At 36.7% G+C, this 18,955-nt stretch overlaps 1 protein-coding gene across 1 annotated transcript in view; it reads left to right on the forward strand.

Annotated features, from left to right (window-relative positions):
* ANKS1B (ankyrin repeat and sterile alpha motif domain containing 1B) overlaps window positions 1-18,955 on the forward strand; it is a 449,800-nt gene that overhangs the window by 171,450 nt on the left and 259,395 nt on the right. Inside the window, exon 12 of the mRNA XM_067312063.1 lies at window positions 7,114-7,294. Within this exon, the coding sequence (XP_067168164.1) occupies window positions 7,114-7,294 (181 nt within the window). The remainder of the gene's footprint in view (window positions 1-7,113; window positions 7,295-18,955) is intronic.

Genomic DNA, 18,955 nt, shown 5'->3' on the forward strand with positions numbered 1-18,955 from the left:
CATATGTTGAAGATGGAAACCGCTACAAAGGCATTACAGCTTTTAGTGTTCAGGACTGTTACACCTCACAATCCACAACAGCAATATGGTTGCAATTAAAATAAAAATAGGAACCAAGGGAAATGTAAACTGAGAAAGGATCTGTTCTCATCCTTATTAGTTCCCAGTCTCACAAGTTAAGCAGATTCATCAGCTGAGATAGGACCAGAGATGGAAGATGGAATGGTGCAGCAAATCCCTGACATTTAGTTATGTACTGCAGTGGAGGACTCCTAAAGGAGGAACTAGTAAAACATGCACAGAGAAGAACAGAAACACACGAACAGAAAGCACTATGGATATGTGGTACCTAGAGTCTCGTGGTATCATGTTCTAACCACAGAGCATAGTAGAGAGCTACATGTCTGTGCCATCCCTGGCTGTGTCGATGGCAGCGACACGATCAAAACATCCTGATAGGCCGTGAGATTACTACACAGATATTAGCACTAGCTGCTCACACAGTACAGAAGAGATGTTTTCTCTAAATTAAAATCAGTCAAACAGAAATTTCTAGAAACATTATAGTGCCAGTAAAAATGAACTTAGTTTTTAAATGTACTATGCTTTTAATAGAGAAAAGAATTTACAGTTAAAAGACAGTGCAACTACTTATTTATCTTTTGGGCTTTTTTAATTCCCATGATCTCATGAGCTCCTTGTTGTGGCTGCTTGTGATATATTTGTTGCCAACCACCATGTAATTTCTGCCTGCTGCTCTAAAACTAAATTAAGATGTTGAGCGGTAAAAACAAGAATGTTGCAATGGGTGCTGAAGCTGACTATGTTTTATTTTTAAATGTAGTCATGCTTATAATTTAAAATAAGATTCTATGAAATGAAATAAGAGAAGATTAGATTGCCTAATTAAAAGGACAGTGTGTCTTCAGCTTATCTAACTTGGTATTTTGAAGCTTGACATAATAATTGATTCAGGAGCCTAGTAACAGTTCAGTGAAGTCTTTCAATTCTAGCTGATGTAGATGAATTAAACCCAGATCCATTGTAATCTACAATGTTTGCAATTTCAAGGCTACTTGATCGTCTTAGTTCAGATCATAGAAACCAAATAACTTTTGGCAGTATTGTTGACTGATGAGAATGAATCAGGCCTGCTGATTCCTGCAAATCAAAACAGGTTCTGGAGAAAGGAAAAAGTGAAGAAGCCTGCCCTCTCACAGGCTATATTTCATCAAGAAAATTATTAACATTATGGGATTTTGTGAATATTCATGAGAGAAAGAGAGGTAGAAAAGCAGACATAGATGGTATGTTGGGATGTTGTGGCAGAGAATAGAGATTAAGAAACTGTAAGAGTGATATGAAAGTTGTTTTTGAAAGGGAGAACAAAGAGTAAAATTGAATGCACTGAAGGATAATGAAAAGGCTGTAGTGATTGTTAAAGTCAGCGGGAGACAGGACCATTAGGAAGTCAATTTGAGAGACCTTGATGACAAAAGTATAGAGCAAGCAGAGAATTAAGTTTTGGAGAACCAAGTAGAACCAGAATCAGTTAGGATACAGTGAAGGGTATTTTAGTGTAAAATGAATGGTTTTGGAGGGAATAAAACAGAGAAACAAGAGGGAATAAAACAAGAGAAAACTGAAAAAGAAGAGTTGAAAGAGACCGTGATTGTGTAGAAAGAGAATAGGATCTTAAAGAAAGAAGGAAGCTGGAGAAAGGAAGATTTCTGAAGGGGAAGTAAGCTGATGAGAATGAAAAGACTGGAAATGTCTGAGCAGGTATCAAAGAATGAGGGATTTATGTGGCCACATGGCTACACTGGCATTGTGTTATGTATGTGAGATGAGTCTAGGGAAGGGGCTACAGTTCTCTTACTTTTTCTGGTAAGTCTATATTTTGTGTACTAGCTAGGATTTGAGAATGTGGGCTCAGTTCTCTGTTCTATCATACATTTTCTGCCTGGAAACAAATTGGAACCAGTTGTTACATTATGTAAGGCAGTTGGAATTCAGCAGGAATGCTGCAGCATTTCTTCAGGCTCTTTGACCCTCAGTAATTTAATAAGCCACACATCTGTCACTTGGGAGAGCTCTATACCATGCTTTAGCATCTGTAAAATGGGGTAATAGCTCTGCCATAGCACAGAGGACTACTGTGATAATAAATGAATTAAAGACTGTGATGGTGATATGTGTGCATATCCCAAAGATAAGAGAAGTCAGTCCCAAGCTTCTTGAAAAAGAGAAGAATTAATGAGCATCATGTGGAAGAATGAAGGACTGAGAAGTTTGCAGCCATAAAGAAACTTTTGTTGGAACTTATATTGCTGAATACTTCAAAATCGGAGAAGAATTTTGATAATAAATTGGGAAAGGAATTTTGCCCTACTTTCCTTCCTAAATGTTTTGAGAAATATTAGAATGATCCCTTTCCTGCTCATGGTGCTACTTGGCAAGTCATGGAAGGATTAAAGAATTTGCCTACAGCTTCCAGTCATGGGAGCAGTAAGTATGGCCTTACTAGTACTTCTAATAGATAGGCAATTCAGTTCATATATTTTGGCACCTTTCCTGTTATGCATTGCTCAAAGTGGTATCTTTCATTGATATGTGTTCACCTCTAACTTGAAAGGAAAATATTCCTCTTATTCGATCTGATTTGAAAGTTAATTAAATCTTGTTATTGAAATATCTTCAAGACAAATTTTTGCTTTTGCATTGATGATAAGGTTTCTTCATTACCCTGATTCAGTATCTTGTTTTGAGATTGTCTAGGATTTTCTAAGACTATATTAGTTCACAAGGGTTATCTAAGTGTGTACAGAGCTTTTGAGTAGCAGAAGGCAGACATGTAACAACTGACAAAGCTGATTTTGGTACAGAGAATGAAGCATTGTCTGTGATCGCACAACTTTTAGTGCTATAGAACTTTAATCCATGACTATATTTCCTGGAAAATGTAGTGCTGCAAGTAGTAAATGTTCTTAGAATTATTTAGGACCTAGTTTGACACATCATGGTAAATGTAATCTAAGGGTGAATTTGGTGGAACCCAAAACCCAGGAAACTGAGATGCAAGACACCGATGAGTGACATGTTAATTGCTGGCTACAAATCCTGTAGGTAAAGCAGGAATTCAGCTTCAGTTTTTAACAAATGAATTAAGGTGTCTGTAGTATGTCTACATGTGAGCTAGTGGCAGGATTCAATCTGAGAGTAAGACACCTATGCTTTGGTCTGTGTATATTAGAATCTCTCTCAGAGATTGATATCTAATCTCCCATGACACTCAATAGAGATGTAGTATTCTATTCATTTGCCTAAAAATAGGCGTCTAATGTCATTTGAGATGCCATAAAGGTGTCTTAGACATCTGCATGGAGACTGTCAGATATGACACAGGACGTAGGGGAGACCTGCACTCTTCTGGATGGCAGCTGGACGTCAAGTGGGATGCCCCAAGGGAACTCCAGTGATGCTCGATACCTGAGTTCAGGTAACTGAACTGAGACCAAGGTGTCTGGGGTGAAATTAATTGTTTTCTAGGCTCTGTTGATTTTGTTGACTGGATCTCAACTGATTGTAATGGGAGCTTAGATACCTAGTGTAGATGTAAACAGCTATGCTGTAAATTTAGATGTCTAAATATGGAGCTGAATTTAATCCTAACTATAGCAAAAAAATTGTGCAAACTGTACTTTAGAGAGACGGAGACAGAGGGATGCAGTCAACACAGACTGGTTTACTGCATGTCTCTGGCTTATCAACTTCATATGTATCTGTAAGCACAAACAACATTATAAGCAATGATTTTTTGAGGTTAATTCACTCGGAGAAGAAAAAGCCTTTCCACACATATTGTGCCTAACTGAACTTCACTGAACCACTTCTTACTCCAACATCCTAAGGAAGAAAATGACAGAGGTATATGTGCCATCGTATGTGCCATAAGGAGAAATTGGCAGCTTTCCGTAGCAGCAGATGAGGCTTTCTTTTCAATTTGGTATTTTCAGTATTCTTCTGTGGCTTAACTTTGTACTGGATGAATTTGTGTTCCCAGATATAGTTAGCATATGTTAATGAGCAATTAGCATATTTTAACAACATAACATTTTGCAAGACCCTGCAAAGGAGTAAAAGGCTCCCCTATATAGCTACCAAAACTCAGATGATATATTCATGTGTAATTATGTAGAGAAATTATTGGCACATGTTGACAGACGCACCTGGTTAACTCTGAATAAGATAGTATAAGTGTTAGGCTGTAGACTACTAGTGGTTGGGTGAGGTTCTGTGCAGAATCTTAATACATATTAAACTGAGATATTTTCAGCTGAATTAATAGTAATATCAAAGCCAGAATGATCATACATTTGGTTTATCTATGGTATATATAGATAAAATCAAAGCAGAGTGGGAACTCTTCTGACTTACTAGTCTACTAATCTCGTAGGTAAATCTGTGATCATAAATGCCTCCACAGGCATTTAAGACGTTAGTTAACATGTTATGTTATGTAGATATAGGAAGAATTTTGTTTCATCCAGGTTGGCAAATGGTTACATGTGAGCACAAACAAATGGAAAGCATGTTTCTAGCTTCCATATTCATCTTTGAAAATCACTGTAGACCTATTTTATATCAATAATCTGTGTCTCCAGAAATAATCATGGCTTTTCATTAATGGAGACATGTTTAGAAGTTATGAGTGTTTGCAAACTCAACAGATAAGTAAAACACGCTTCAGAACAGTTTTTTTTTTTTCCAGAGTCTTAGGCAGATGCTTTTGTGAAACTTTTAAAGATGCCACTGTAGCTTGTAATGCTACACTAAGATGCAGTCAAACAGCTGATTAGCAACAAGGTAGTAAAAGGCCATATGATGCATCAGGTGCTGCCATTCTTGTCCCAAGAAAGGGGCAGTAAGTAGAGACAGTGGCTGGAGACATAAAGGGACAAAGGCAGGAGCCGTTTTTCTAGAAGCTGCTTGGGAGACAGAGCTGGAGCCAGCTGCCCTTTTAGATAGGAGCTGTCTCAGTTTAAGAATAACCAGACCTCCTGCATGTCACATTAATTGAAAAAGTGTAACATGTCACCTTTTCAAATCAGAAGCTGACTTCCTGCAAAACCACAAAGACACCACTGCTTGGGAAAGGGCCAGTAACATTTTTCTAAAGGACCAAAGATCTTTCTCAGTTTTAGAAATAATTAGGTCATTGATGAATTTGTTGTTTAGCAAAAGTGTGTGGTTTGGGTTTAATTAACACATACGGATATTTTTGGTCTGATCAGAGAGTTATTCTGGCTCAGGTCCAAAACAATGACTTTTAACCAGACTGTTTATTGTCAGAGTCTGTCCCTGTTGAGATTGCTAGCCCTAAGAATCAGCCTTTCAAAGTACAAGCTATCTTTGAATTATTAAAGAAAGTAAATCCCCTCAATAGACAGTATATGAGTTCCAGATGAAAGCCCAAATTTACCCTTCTCAATTTTTCTCAGTTTTAACAGAAGACAGTTAATTGATATGGTACCCAACACAACTTCAAAAAGCAACCAACATTATACAAATCTATTTAATTTTTTTTCTAATATTCCAATAAAAGGAGTTAATTTTTAGTAAAAACAGTCTAGTTCTGTCTTTGTAGCACAAACATTGCAGGGCTTACAACCTGAAAATGAGATAGACCACAGACAAAATACAAAATTGCTCCACTGGGATAGATTGTATTTTAACAGGTAGTCCTAAGTAAGGGATGGTGAATATCTTCATGGTCCAAGGAAGATCTCATTGCTCCCAGGGCAATCATTTGCTTTTGATACTAATAAGTAGCAAGTTCTGGACCTTTGCAAATATTCCGGTGGCCTGACATGTTAAAACCAGAAGAGTTAAAGCTCCTTTTACCATCTTTCTCCATTTACTCTTTGCAATTTTAGTTATCTCAGGCAGCAGTTTCTAAGCTATTTTTCACACTGACATACAGGAATAGGGATAAACATACAGACAGCTATACACCTGGATGCAGGGCCTACTCTGTTTTGGGGGAGGCATTCAATGTTTCAGGTCATTGCACCTGAGGAAGCAAGGTGCATCACGGGATTAGGATAGTTTGAGTATGGAGCCATATGTGCGCTGCAGGTTAGCAACAGACTATTCAGCATGGCACTGCAAACCATCAGTGGTCCGTGGCTTACAATCCATGACTTAGAGCGCTAAGGTTATGTTTATATTAACAAGCAGTGCAGTGTAACAGGAGCAGATCGGTAGAGTGAAACAGTTGGTGCTGAGTACTTGATGTTCACACTGTATAGTTTTCATGGGTTGTAGTTTGGACTAGCTCTAGTGTGGTCCCATAGTCAAATGCCCGTAAGGAGTTGGAACACATTATGTACAATGCTGGAGTGTACCTTATGGCATAGATCCATCCAAAAGGAATCCTATTTTCAGGCTCTGTGAGGCATCTCTGTAATGCAAACCACACCCCATTAGGTGGGATCAGTCAAGAGATTCACTTCAAAAGTACACATTGGTACAAACTAATGTAGATGTGTTCCATGAAAACTCATTAAGAAAGTTTGCTTTCCATGTGTGTTTTTTTGAGCTGACATTTTTCTCCTCAGCTTTTAGATGTTTCAGTCTTTGAATACCTAAGGCAGCCCTTCATAGATTGAATAAACAGCAGAGGGTTGCTTTAAGATGATGTGTGGTTGGTATTATTTTGTAAATTACATTATACGGGCATCAGCAATCTGATTGTTTTGCAAGACATACCCAGCAATGCAGCTGGTGAAGAGCACCATTTGTTACCAAAAGATGATTGCAATTATTATATGCATGCATGGCTGTAAAACCCAATTTCATTTTGAATTAAATTGATTAGAATTACAATATGCTTTTTTTTTCTAATCAAGATTAATCCAGATTTTGGAATGAAATCATTTTTAATTCACCACAGCTTGTCATATAAAATGATTTTTAGTTGTATAACTTTTTGGCTAAAAAAACAGTAAAAGGAGAGAAGCACTAAATAAATCTATTTAATATCAAGTAATAAAAATTATAAACAAATATCAAGTCTGTATTTTATACTCCAAACTTCTATTTTTCTTGTAGCCCAAGCAGCGCACATCAATAGTATCTTCTCTGGAATTTCACCGAATGAATCACAGCCATGATTATTTTGAAATCAACTCATCCATTGGCTGTACAAGTTTTATTTCCACTCCTGCAATCAGTCCAGCTAATTATTCCTTTGGATCTGTGGAAGACAGTATTGAAGAGAGAGAACTTCCAGGTATAGAAAAAAGCTTACTTGCCTATCAACAGAGCTTTCTGAAACTAGGTCTGTGGATTTTAGCTGGAATTGTTGTAGTTGTCTTATAACCCATTGCTTTCTTTAGCTATTACATAATAAATCAACTGAGTAGGGTTCACAATTTTACTGCAGAGGTTTTATGTGAAAACAATATTTTAATGTTATATATAACTTTAATTATAGCAGTAGTACCAATTCTACTACTAACTGCATTTTGGTAGCGAAACACATTTATTGTAAATATACAAAATTATTCCTTATTTTGTATGCTGCTTAACAAAGGGATCTCATAAAACATGACCAATATTATTAAAATATACTTTTCCTGAATGTTATATTTTGAATAAACCCAACTCTGTTCTACAGAAATACCTGGAATGTTGGCATTGTATATCCCTCAATATGAATAGAGAAAGGGAAATTTCTAAGTAGCCTGACATTGTTTCTGCAATAGTAATAGGATTCATTAAAACAATTTTTTAATATATTTGCTGTGTCTGTAAGTATGCACAGTGTGGTAGTGTGATTGTAACTGTGAGGCTTTTATCTATGTGTAGAGGTTTCCATATGAAAGTGCTTTAAAAGGATTAATTAAAATATTTTCTTCTTCCCAGGGCACAAGTTAAGGAGCAAAGAAATGCATGTATATAGCTTCTTCTGTCCCTTCAAATATCATATGCAAATTGTTTTATTTAGGCTAAAAGCTAGTAGAAGAATATAGTTCTCAGCAATGCCAATGTACTGAAACAAATCTCTTTGATAACTAATTTACGTGATTTACAGATGGAGTTATTTCTTTTAAAGGGTTACTCTATTTAAGATATAAATAAAAGTAGATTACTATAAAATAGCAATAAATATAAAAGTATAAATTCAATACAAGCTTATCGATTGGCTTCTGTAGCGGTTCATGTAGATCTTCAAATGAGGTGAATACTATACATTTCTGGTTAATAGAGTTTAAAAATTCTGAAAGCTATAGAACTTACAGCTTTTAAATTGTCATAAAATTTGAAATTCATAGTTAGATGAAAATAAAACTACATTGTTAAAGAAATTCCCTGAAATAAATTAGGAATGAGAAATCCTATCTGTTATGGTGGAGAAAGAGTTAAAATGGTCAAAAAGAATTTATATTGCTTTTCCTGGATAGGCTATGTCTTTATCTTTCAAACAGAAAAAAACCATGCTTGTAGTCATGGATATAGCAAATCTTTTCAAGTATAACTGAAAATAAATGATTTGTATTATTATTATTATTAGGATTAATTTGAGTGTTTATTATTATTAATTTGAATAGCAGCTCTGTTTGTAGTGTTGGGGTTCTTAATTTTTTTTTTTTGCTTTTTGTACTGTAAATTCTCTTCAGTGATCAGAATTTTGTTTTAGATAGCTGAATGATATCAAGTATGTCTTGATGTTTAAAAGCAAAAATAAGAAAACAGAAAGAAAATTCATTGAAGCTGGATAATGAACTTCTTCAATTTTCTGCTGTTCCAGAGTTCTTTACAATATCTGGATTTACTTTAGTTTTGTCTTGTATGGTTGCATTTACAATAGATCATAGTCAGTAACTTTTAATCACTGCAATTTGTTTGGTCTGAAACTGGAGGTATAATTTATGCTTATTATAATTGTACACTTTTAATATGTAGATGATTTGATTTATGGACTCAGTGAAAGCTGAATTCCTCCTTGTTTCACTGCCTTTAAAACTAAAAGAAAATAACAAAAGCAAAATGCCTGGTTCTGAAGTTCTGGGACTCTTTCATAAGTTTTTCAAGAGTACAGTTTACCATAAGTAAATCAGTAGTTAACCATCAGTAAATGAAATAATTTTAGTATAAGTGAGGATGGTTTGTATGCTAGAATTATTTAAGTAACATATGACATCACAGATTAGCGATAATCTTAGTCTGAATGAAAAGACCAAGGTTTTATTTTGCTCACTGTTAAAGTCCTTCTGACTCCTGAGTGATAGATGATGCTCTGTGTTTCTGCAAGAGAAAAAGGACACTAAAGTGTAAGGAGGACAACAAAGTCCAGAAAGAACAGATCAAAATTGTCTCACTTGGAAAAATTGCTTAGGATTTATTATTCACAGTGAATAATAAATACTGAATGCTGCCTTTGTCTCAGTCTTTACTGGTAAAACAAAGCCCCTGTGACCAGAGGGGAAGTCTGGAGCAATGAAGACTTACCCTTGGTGAAGAAGGATCATGTTAGGGAACACATAAACAGACTGGACATACACAATTCCATGGGTCCTGTTGGGGATGCAGCCACGGGTGCTGAGGGGATTGGTCGATGTCATTGTGAAGCCACTCTCAATTATCTTTGAAAGGTCATGGCAATCAGGAGAGGTGCTTGAGGAAGAAAGGAAATGTCACCCCTATCTTTAAGAAGGGCAAGAAGGAGGATCTGGGGAACTACAGGCCAGTCAGCCTTACCTTGATTCCTGGGAAGGTGATGGAGCAACTAATCCTAGATACTATTTCCGGAAAAGTGAAGAACAGGAAAGTGATTTGGAGTAATTACCATGGATTTATGAAGGGAAAATCATGCTTAACCAACATGATAGCCTTCTACAATGAGATGACTGGCTTGGTAGATGAGGGAAGAGCAATGGATGTTGTCTACCTTGATTTCAGTAAGATTTCATCGCTGTCTCCCGTAACATCCTCATAGACAAGCTGATGAAGTTTGGGCTAGGTAAGTGGTCAGTAAGGTAGACTGAAAACTGGCTGAACTGCCAGGCTCAGAGGGTTTTGGTCAGTGACGCCAAGTCCAGTTGGAAGTCGGACACTAGTGGCCCCAGGGGTCAATACTGGGGCCAATACTGTTTAACATTTTCATTAATGACCTGGGTGATAGGACCAAATTCACCCTCAGCATGTTCATGGATGATGCAGAACTGGGAGGAGTGGCTGATACACCAGATGATTGCACAGCTGTTCAGAGGGACCTCACAGGCTGGAGAAATCGGCAGAGTGGAACCTGATGAAGTTCAACAAAGGAAAGTGCGAAGTCCCACCCCTGGGGAGGAATAACCCCATGGACCACTAGATGCTGGGGGCTAACCTTCTGGAAAGCAGCTCCGAAGAGAAGGACCTGGGGGTTCTGGTGAACAGCAAGTTGACCATGAGCCAGCAATGCACCCTTGTGGCAAAGAAGGCCAATGGTATCCTGGGCTCTGTCATGGTAAGATGCTAGTCATCTTCTAGATCATCTAAATACGTGGTTAGTAGACATTTTGTATGACAACACAAATGAAAAAATAGAGACCTGATAATCAGGTGACTGCTTCATTAGTGGAATATTCCTCATGTAAATTCTACTGTGAACAAAGACCACTGGATATGCAAAACCATTCACTACAGAAGAGGGCAATCAAGGCTTCCAGGGAGATGCCTGTCTAATTTCATAGCTCTATGCCTTGTTATATGCATCCCTGAAATTCTTTTGAAACTGTAAAACTTAAAAATCAAAGAAGACAAAATCATGGTCATCTTCATAATCTCATCTTGGCACAGTCAACTCTTGCAGCTGAAATTTAGAACTCTCCCACTGTCACATAATTGGGATTATTTTATTTCTCGTTTCTGCTTAATCAGTCAGAATAATGTGTCTTTCTTGAACACACATTAACTTCATTACATCTTATTGTACTGAGTATAACTGGCCTGTGCAATTGAAGACTGTTCTGTGTATATTCATGTTCTGTTTCAGATCAGAAAATAGCCTATGAAGTTCATTTATGCAACAAAAATATAAGCAGATGTCTGCAGATAATCTCATTGTAATCCATCTTCAGCAAGAACTTCATGTTGAAAAAATGCGCAATATTTTCTGTCTGTGCAAATCTCTCGATTTTCAATAAATTCTGCACACCATTTTTCTGTCAAAGGACATACAATTTTTCTCTCGTCTTGTTGTGCTTAAGGGCATTACTTAAAGGGATTTACTGAGTTTATTCTTTAGATACAAAGTCTTTCTCCACTGTAGGACCTTAAGATTCTTACTCTTTTTATATACCTTATTTTCCCACTATGGGTTCTGCTACTTCATTCATCTAGGAAGGCAATATTCCTCTTTAAGTAATCCAGAATGTACAATTCAAAAATTCCATCTTTGATAGGTGGACAATAATTTTTCTCTTTTTCAAGGAAAAAATAACACTTGACACCTTAGGTTTCTACTAGAAGTGTGTTCAGATCTTTATTTAAAGCAAATATCTGATCTAGTTGTTTTGTCTCGCAAGCCTGATAATTCCAAAGGAAATGTAGGTCTACACTCAAAGATAAGCTTGCAGTTTAATCTTTCTCTTCGGAGAGAACCAAGATATTCAGTATATTCCTGTGGCTATTTAGATGTATTGCAAAAGGATCAAAGGATTAGAAGCTTGGTTCAGAGGTTTGGTCTAAAATTTCTCGCTGTGTTGAATTCCTAGATACAGTCAAAATTTATTCTGCTTGAGGGATGTTCCTTTATGTGACATTACCAAAGCCCTATTTAAAGTAGGTCACATATTTGTCAATATTACTTTCTTATTCAGATGTCTCATTTGATAAGATCTGATTTGATAAGGTCAAACTGTGATGTCTAGTTATACTTTTCACGCCTTGGATCTTCAATGTTAAATTGTTTCAGGATTGCTAGCAGTGAAATACAAAATACAAGGAATGCAAAGAAAAAAAATTTTTCTTTTAGACCTTCCCAATCCAAAAAAATCCATGTGTTTTTTCCATTGATAGAGAAAGGGGGAAATGTTAGCATGTAATGAAATCAGCATAATCAACAAATGCTGGTAATTAAAGCATTCTAATCTCCTGCATATGAATACCTGCACAACCAGGTGGGGAACACCTCAAAGAACTGTAATTACCAACCTGTAGTTGATCTTCCTGTCATTGACCAAGAACTGTCTTCCAAATGAAATGCAGGGGAAAGTCAAATTCAAGGCCTTTTCCCTCTCTTTTTCATCCTGTTCTTGATTACAATACACCAAAATCTGCTAAGGCCTTTTCCAAACCTTGCTAATTTGAGCCTTTTCATCTGTGAAGATTATCTGGTTTTCTCAATTTGTAGCCAAATTAAATTGAGTGCAATTAGTAGGAAGTAGTAGAGCTATTCCAGGAACTGGTACGGGGGATTATACTAGGTACTGTTTCAGACCATTTCTTTTAGGTGCCCTTAAAGATGTCCAGGGGATGTAGCCTGTTAGGTTTCCTTATGTTGCCTTTCTTTTTGCTGCTTCTAATTCCAGCCTCTTCTTTGCACAGTTATCTAAGGCAAATGTACAGTCTGTCCCATAGGAACAGAGAAAAATATGATTAATTAATATTATAAACATATATTTCTTAGCTATTATTGTCTTTACAACTTCCAACTTCAAAATAATATACTTCACAAAGCTAATTGTAATTTAATGTAATTTAATTGCAATGTTAGTGTCCATTTAAATCTCATTGTTAAAAGAATATGTCAACACTCAGTGTGTAATGTCCGAAAATCTGATAGCAGAAAGGACAAGTAAGGAGATGTCTGGAAAGCTGTGGATGAAAATGACTCCTGTAATTCCATCTGGAAACAATGTACCTTTTTGCAATAAAACAACCTTTTGCAATAGTGATTACAGCCATACCTCGCTTTATTGCGCTTCGCTTTGTTGCACTTCGCAGATACTGCATTTTTTACAAATTGAAGGTTTGTGGCAACCATACGTCCAACAAGTCTATCAGCGCCATTTTTCCAACAGCATGTGCTCACTTCATGTCTCTGTGTCACGTTTTGGTAATTCTCACAATATTTCAAACTCTTTCATTATTATATATCTGTTATGATGATCTGTGATTAGTGATCTTTGATGTTACTGCTGTAATTGTTTTGGGGTGCCACGAACCGCGCCCATATAAGACGTTGAACTTAATCGATAAATGTTGTGTGTGTTCTGATTGCTCCACCAACCAGCCATTCCCCCATCTCTCTCCCTCTCCTCGGGCCTCCCTATTCCCTGAGACCCAATCATATTGAAATTGGGCCAATTAATAACCCTACAATGGCCTCTAAGTGTTCAAGGGTAAGGAAGAGTCGCATGTCTCTCACTTGAAATCAAAAGCTAGAAATGATGAGGCTAAGTGAAGAAGGCACATCAAAAGCCAAGACAGACCAAAAGCTGGGCCTCTTGTGCAAAACAGTTAGCTGAGGTGTGAACGCAACGGAAAAGTTCTTGAGGGAATTCAAAGTGCTACTCCAGTGAACACACAAATGGTAAGAAAGCAAAACAGCCTTACTGCTGATATGGAGAAAGTTTGAGTGGTCTGGACAGAAGATCAAGCCAGCCACAACATTCCCTTAAGCCAAAGCCTAATCCAGAGCAAGGCCCGAATTCTCTTCAATTCTGTGAAGGCTGAGAGAGGTGAGGAAGCTGCAGAAGAAAAGTTTGAAGCTAGCAGAGCTTGGTTCACGAGGTTTAAGGAAAGAAGCTGTCTCCATAACATAAAAGTGCAAGGTGAAGCAGCAAGTGCTGATGTAGAAGCTGCAGCAAGTTCTCCAGAAGATCTAGCTAAGAGAATTGATGAAGGTGGCTGCTACACTAAACAACAGATTTGCAGTGTAGTCGGAACAGCCTTCTATTGGAAGAAGATGCCATCTAGGACTTTCATAGCTAGAGAGGAGAAGTCAATGCCTGGCTTCAGAGCTTCAAAGGACGGGCTGACTCTCTTGTTAGGGGCTAATGCAGCTGGTGACTTTAAGCTGAAGCCAATGCTCATTTACCATTCTGAAATACTAGAGCTCTTAAGAATTACACTCAATCTGCTCTGCCTGTGCCCTATAAATGGAACAACAAAGCCTGGATGACTGCACATCTGTCTACAACATGGGTTACTGAACATTTTAAGCCCACTGTTGAGACCTACTGCTCAGAAAAAAAGATTCCTTTCAAAATGTTACTGCTCATTGACAATGCATCTGGTCACCCAAGAGCTCTGATGGAGATGTGCAACAAGATTAATGTTGTTTTCATGCCTGCTAACACAACATCCATTCTGCAGCCCATGGATCAAGGAGTAATTTTGACATTCAAGTCTCATTATTTAAGAAATACATTTTGTAAGGCTATAGCTGCCATAGAGAGTGATTCCTCTGATGGATCTGGGCAAAGTAAATTGAAAACCTTCTGGAAAGGATTCACCATTCTAGATGCCATTAAGAACATTTGTGATTCATGGGAGGAGGTCAAAATATCAACATTCACAGGAGTCTGGAAGAAGTTGATTCCAACCCTCATGGGTGACTTGGAGGGGTTCAAGACTTCAGTGGAAGAAGTAACTGCAGATGTGGTGGAAATAGCAAGAGAACTAGCATTAGAAGTGGAGCCTGAAGATGTGACTGAATTGCTGCAATCTCATGATAAAACTTTAGTGGATGAGGAGTTGCTTCTTATGGATGAGCAAAGAAAGTGGTTTCTTGAGATGGAATCTACTCCTGGTGAAGATACTGTGAACACTGTTGAAATGACAACAAAGCATTTAGAATATCACATAAACTTAGCTGATAAAGCAGCAGCAGGGTTTGAGAGGATTGACTCCAATTTTGAAAGAAGTTCTGTTGTGAGTAAAATGCTATCAAACAGCATCTCATGCTACAGAGAAATCCTTTGTGAAAGGAAGAGTCAATCGATGCGGCAAACTTCACTGCTGTCTTATTTTAAGAAATTGCCACAGCCACCCCAACCTTCAGCAGCCACCACCCTGATCAGTCAGCAGCCATCAACATCGAGGCAAGGCCCTCCATCAGCAAAAAGATTACGACTCGCTGAAAGCTCAGATGATGGTTAGCATTTTTTAGCAATAAACTATTTTTTAATTAAGATATGTACTTTTTTTTTTAGACATAATGCTATTGCACACTTCATAGACTACAGTATAGTGTAAACATAATTTTTATATGCACTGAGAAACCAAAAAATTCATGTGACTCGCTGTATTGTGATATTCATTTTATTGTGGTCATCTGGAACCGAACCTGCAATATCTCCGAGGTATGCCTGTACATGAAAAGTTAAATAAGATAATCCCATAAATCCCATACCACCTGAATTTCAAAATAATATTGGAGCTAGGTAGTTACATTTCTCCAACTTAAACGTCATGACAGTTTTACCTAGCTCTTCAGTAATACCTATACAGTGTTATCTTTTGGTCTTTTCTCAGGCTTAAATGAATTATCTGAGTTAAGTTGCTTAGTAGCTATTGGTGTGAACCTGTACTCCAAATATACTGTGTCTCCTATGTCACTGTGTGGATAATCTGATCATTAAGTCTATAGTAAACCAATGTGAAAACAAAACAATTTGAAGCAGGCATATAGAAGAGATAAAACTATAGATTCATATGGGACCTCTAAGGCCTGTTGTCACAGATAGCATTGGATGTGTTATTAAAACAAGAAATGAGATGAACATCTGATCTCTTTTCAAATCAAATTCTGAAATGACCATGTACAGATAGGCATGTGTGGAGCAATGTGCGTACCTATCTTTAATTCAAATGGCTATTTTTCAGAAGATTTGCTTTTTTCCCCCACATTATTTGGTTACTATGAATAAAGCCAATTAGATATTGAATGTTGAGTATAAGGAAAAATATATATATATATGTTACAATATGTGAATTAAGTTTACTGGTTTTAAAAGCCTAGATTCTTAAGCCTCAATCTAGCAAGCAGGAGGGGAGGAAATAGAGCAATGCTGTGAAGATGCAGGAGACCAGAATTTCTTAGCGACTGTCCTAAAACAGGAGAAGATTTCCTTCAGGATCATTAGGAACACTATGCATTACATTACGATCACCTTGAAGTATAAGTTATTTCTTTGACTCTTTCTTCCCTCTAAAGTAAAAACATAAATTACTGTATTCATGTGTGTGTGTACATTTCTATTTGCACTATTAAAATATATATTACATTTCATTTAGTTGCATAAATGACTTTTCTTTGTGAGAAGACAGAACAGACATAACAGTGGTTCATCACATCATACAATGTTTTTCTGAAAGAACCTCAGATATTATAACAATAAACTTAGAAAGAGTTTTTAAAGAGCTTCTTTGGTTATGAATGTGATTGTTACAAGCAAAATAATTCCATTTTTAATGATATATATCTGATGTGCACCTTTTCCAGTTATAATAATTATCATGAAATACAAGTTCAAAGGAAAATTTGTTTTCTGTAATATTTCATTTGCAATTCTTAGCCATTTCTAGAAGCACAGTAGCTATAAGCAATGCTCAGATTTATCGGATTGTCATCTTAGTCAACTCTTTGCTTTGCTGTTCTTCTTACTAAGCTGGAAGCGAAATAATTCCTTAACTTGCAATGGGACCAATAGCAAAGACAGATTGTTTAGTCCATAGGCTGTAACCATGCCTTGTATCGTTCTCTTATCTTTGTTTTGGAAATTTTGTAGATGAGATTGACCAAGCTCTGGAGGGACACTCATGAAAACTTTCTCAGTCAAAAATTCCCATTGCTAGATGAGGGCTACAAGAAAAGAATTATACGAGGTTTTTGTCTTCAGTTCTTCACAGTATTGTTTGTGATGAGATACAGGTTTGTGTAAAATCAGGCTTTTGGGCTCACAGAAATACCTACTGTTTTTTTGTTTCTTTTTTCCCCCCGAGATAAAATCCTGGAAAGCTGATTGTTAAAATTGTGAATATCCAATTATTTGAATCACTTGCTGTTTACTCAAGCAGTTAACATGACCCTAGTATAACTGCATGCCTCCAAGCAAGTGAGATGGTACTCATCGTTGCACTCTTATAGGACATTCTCTCTGTCAGTTACTTGAGGCCTGTTCTTAATTTACTGGATTCTTGGCTTCTTGCTTCTTTCCTCCAAAAAAGTCATGGTTATCTTTTTCAAGCTATGCCTTCTTCATAGGCAGGAGAACTGTGACACTAAAAGATAAAGAGATCAGATACCAATCTGCAAAACCATAATACTGCTAAAATTACAGGTTTTGGAGACAGGGAAGTCTGTTTTGTCTATATTACCATACATTTTTAACATTAGTAAGAACAAACATTGTTTCCCTTGAACAATATGGGCTATAGGGACTATACTATCCTATGCTTGTTTTTTTTTGATGAGAAGATAGTTTTGTATCATGGCCACAGAAATAAAATGACCAGCAAATATTCAAAACAATGTTGTGTTTCATACTGTAAAATACTACAGTCTGTTTTCCATCTTTGCTTTCCCTTCCTGAGTGATATACTCCTCTTCAGAGTATATTGAACTTGAACAATTCCTATAGGCAAAGAATTCCTATGATGTTATTACAAGTCAGCAGAACTTACAGTAGCCCTGCTGTGGCTAGATGGCATGCACACATACCGTGAGAGGAAGTTCCTCTTGAACCATGTATTACTTGTTCAGAATTACTCACAGATTTCAGGTACACAGTTATGTTTTGGTAGCTTAACAAGTAACTGGTCCTCACCTGATCTGCTGTAACCCGCTATCTTCATGCTTTCACTCTACAGCAAATGTTGAATCCATCTATTTTACAGTGAAATAGAGCTAGACTACTGTTCTTTGTCATGCACATGAGTGCTAAGAGTATAGACATGGCCTATTACTACAAGTGTGCTGATGCTCAAGTAACTTACTGCCCCTAATTGTGTATCTAAATTTTGATAAAGGGTGGGGAAATAGAAGTATTACTAATCTCGTTTATAGATAAGGCATGCAGCACCAAAGGACCCAGTGGCTTGCTTGATTTTAATGAGAAATTTTGGAACAGACATTTTTCAAGTTCCAATCAAGTGTCATAATCATAAGTTTTTCTTTCAGGAAATTCTAATTGTAATATTTTCTTTCCCTCAAAAACATTTTTCTACATTCCACAGTATAGCAGAAATTGATATATCACCTATAGCAACAGTAGCCATGGGAAAATATTTTTTCTGCAACGGTGAAAGCAAACCACTAGCACAAAGGGAGTACACACAGTAATATCAAAGCATGAATATTTTCTGATGGTGCTTACCAGGAATCCTGATCCTTAGATTTTAGATTTTTAAATGACATCTCTAAGTTTAATAATTTCATGTATTTTGATCTAGAGTATGCTGCCTGTTATTACTGCATGGCTGGTCTTGGGTTGCCTTAAATACTTATTTCAGCTATATAAGTGCTCATGACAGTTCCTTTATAAAGTATCATACAGTGGTTTCCTTTCTTTACCTTCTGGGATTTAAAAAATTGTAGATGATTATGCCTTGAATAATTTTTTAGCTTCTCATTATGATTAGATATTGTGTTATGTTTTCCTTATGGAAGCTTTATTTCCTTTTATGGGAACTATATGCACTCTTCTGAGGACTGGATATAAATCAAGATTACTTACTCGATATCCACTTCCCTTCCCTTCCCTTCTGTTCCATCACAAGCAATCAGACTGCTCATGATACTGAACACCATATCATATATTGATACTGAGTTACAGTAATTTCTGCCAAATGAAAACCCACCCAACAGTTTGTGTATAATTAAGCTCTGCCTTAACCCCACAGACAGCAGATCTTGTACAATTAACATTCTATCTGTAAGCATATTAAACTTAAATAA

This window comes from Apteryx mantelli, chromosome 1 (assembly GCF_036417845.1).
Source record: "Apteryx mantelli isolate bAptMan1 chromosome 1, bAptMan1.hap1, whole genome shotgun sequence".
Taxonomy (NCBI): Eukaryota; Metazoa; Chordata; class Aves; order Apterygiformes; family Apterygidae; genus Apteryx; species Apteryx mantelli.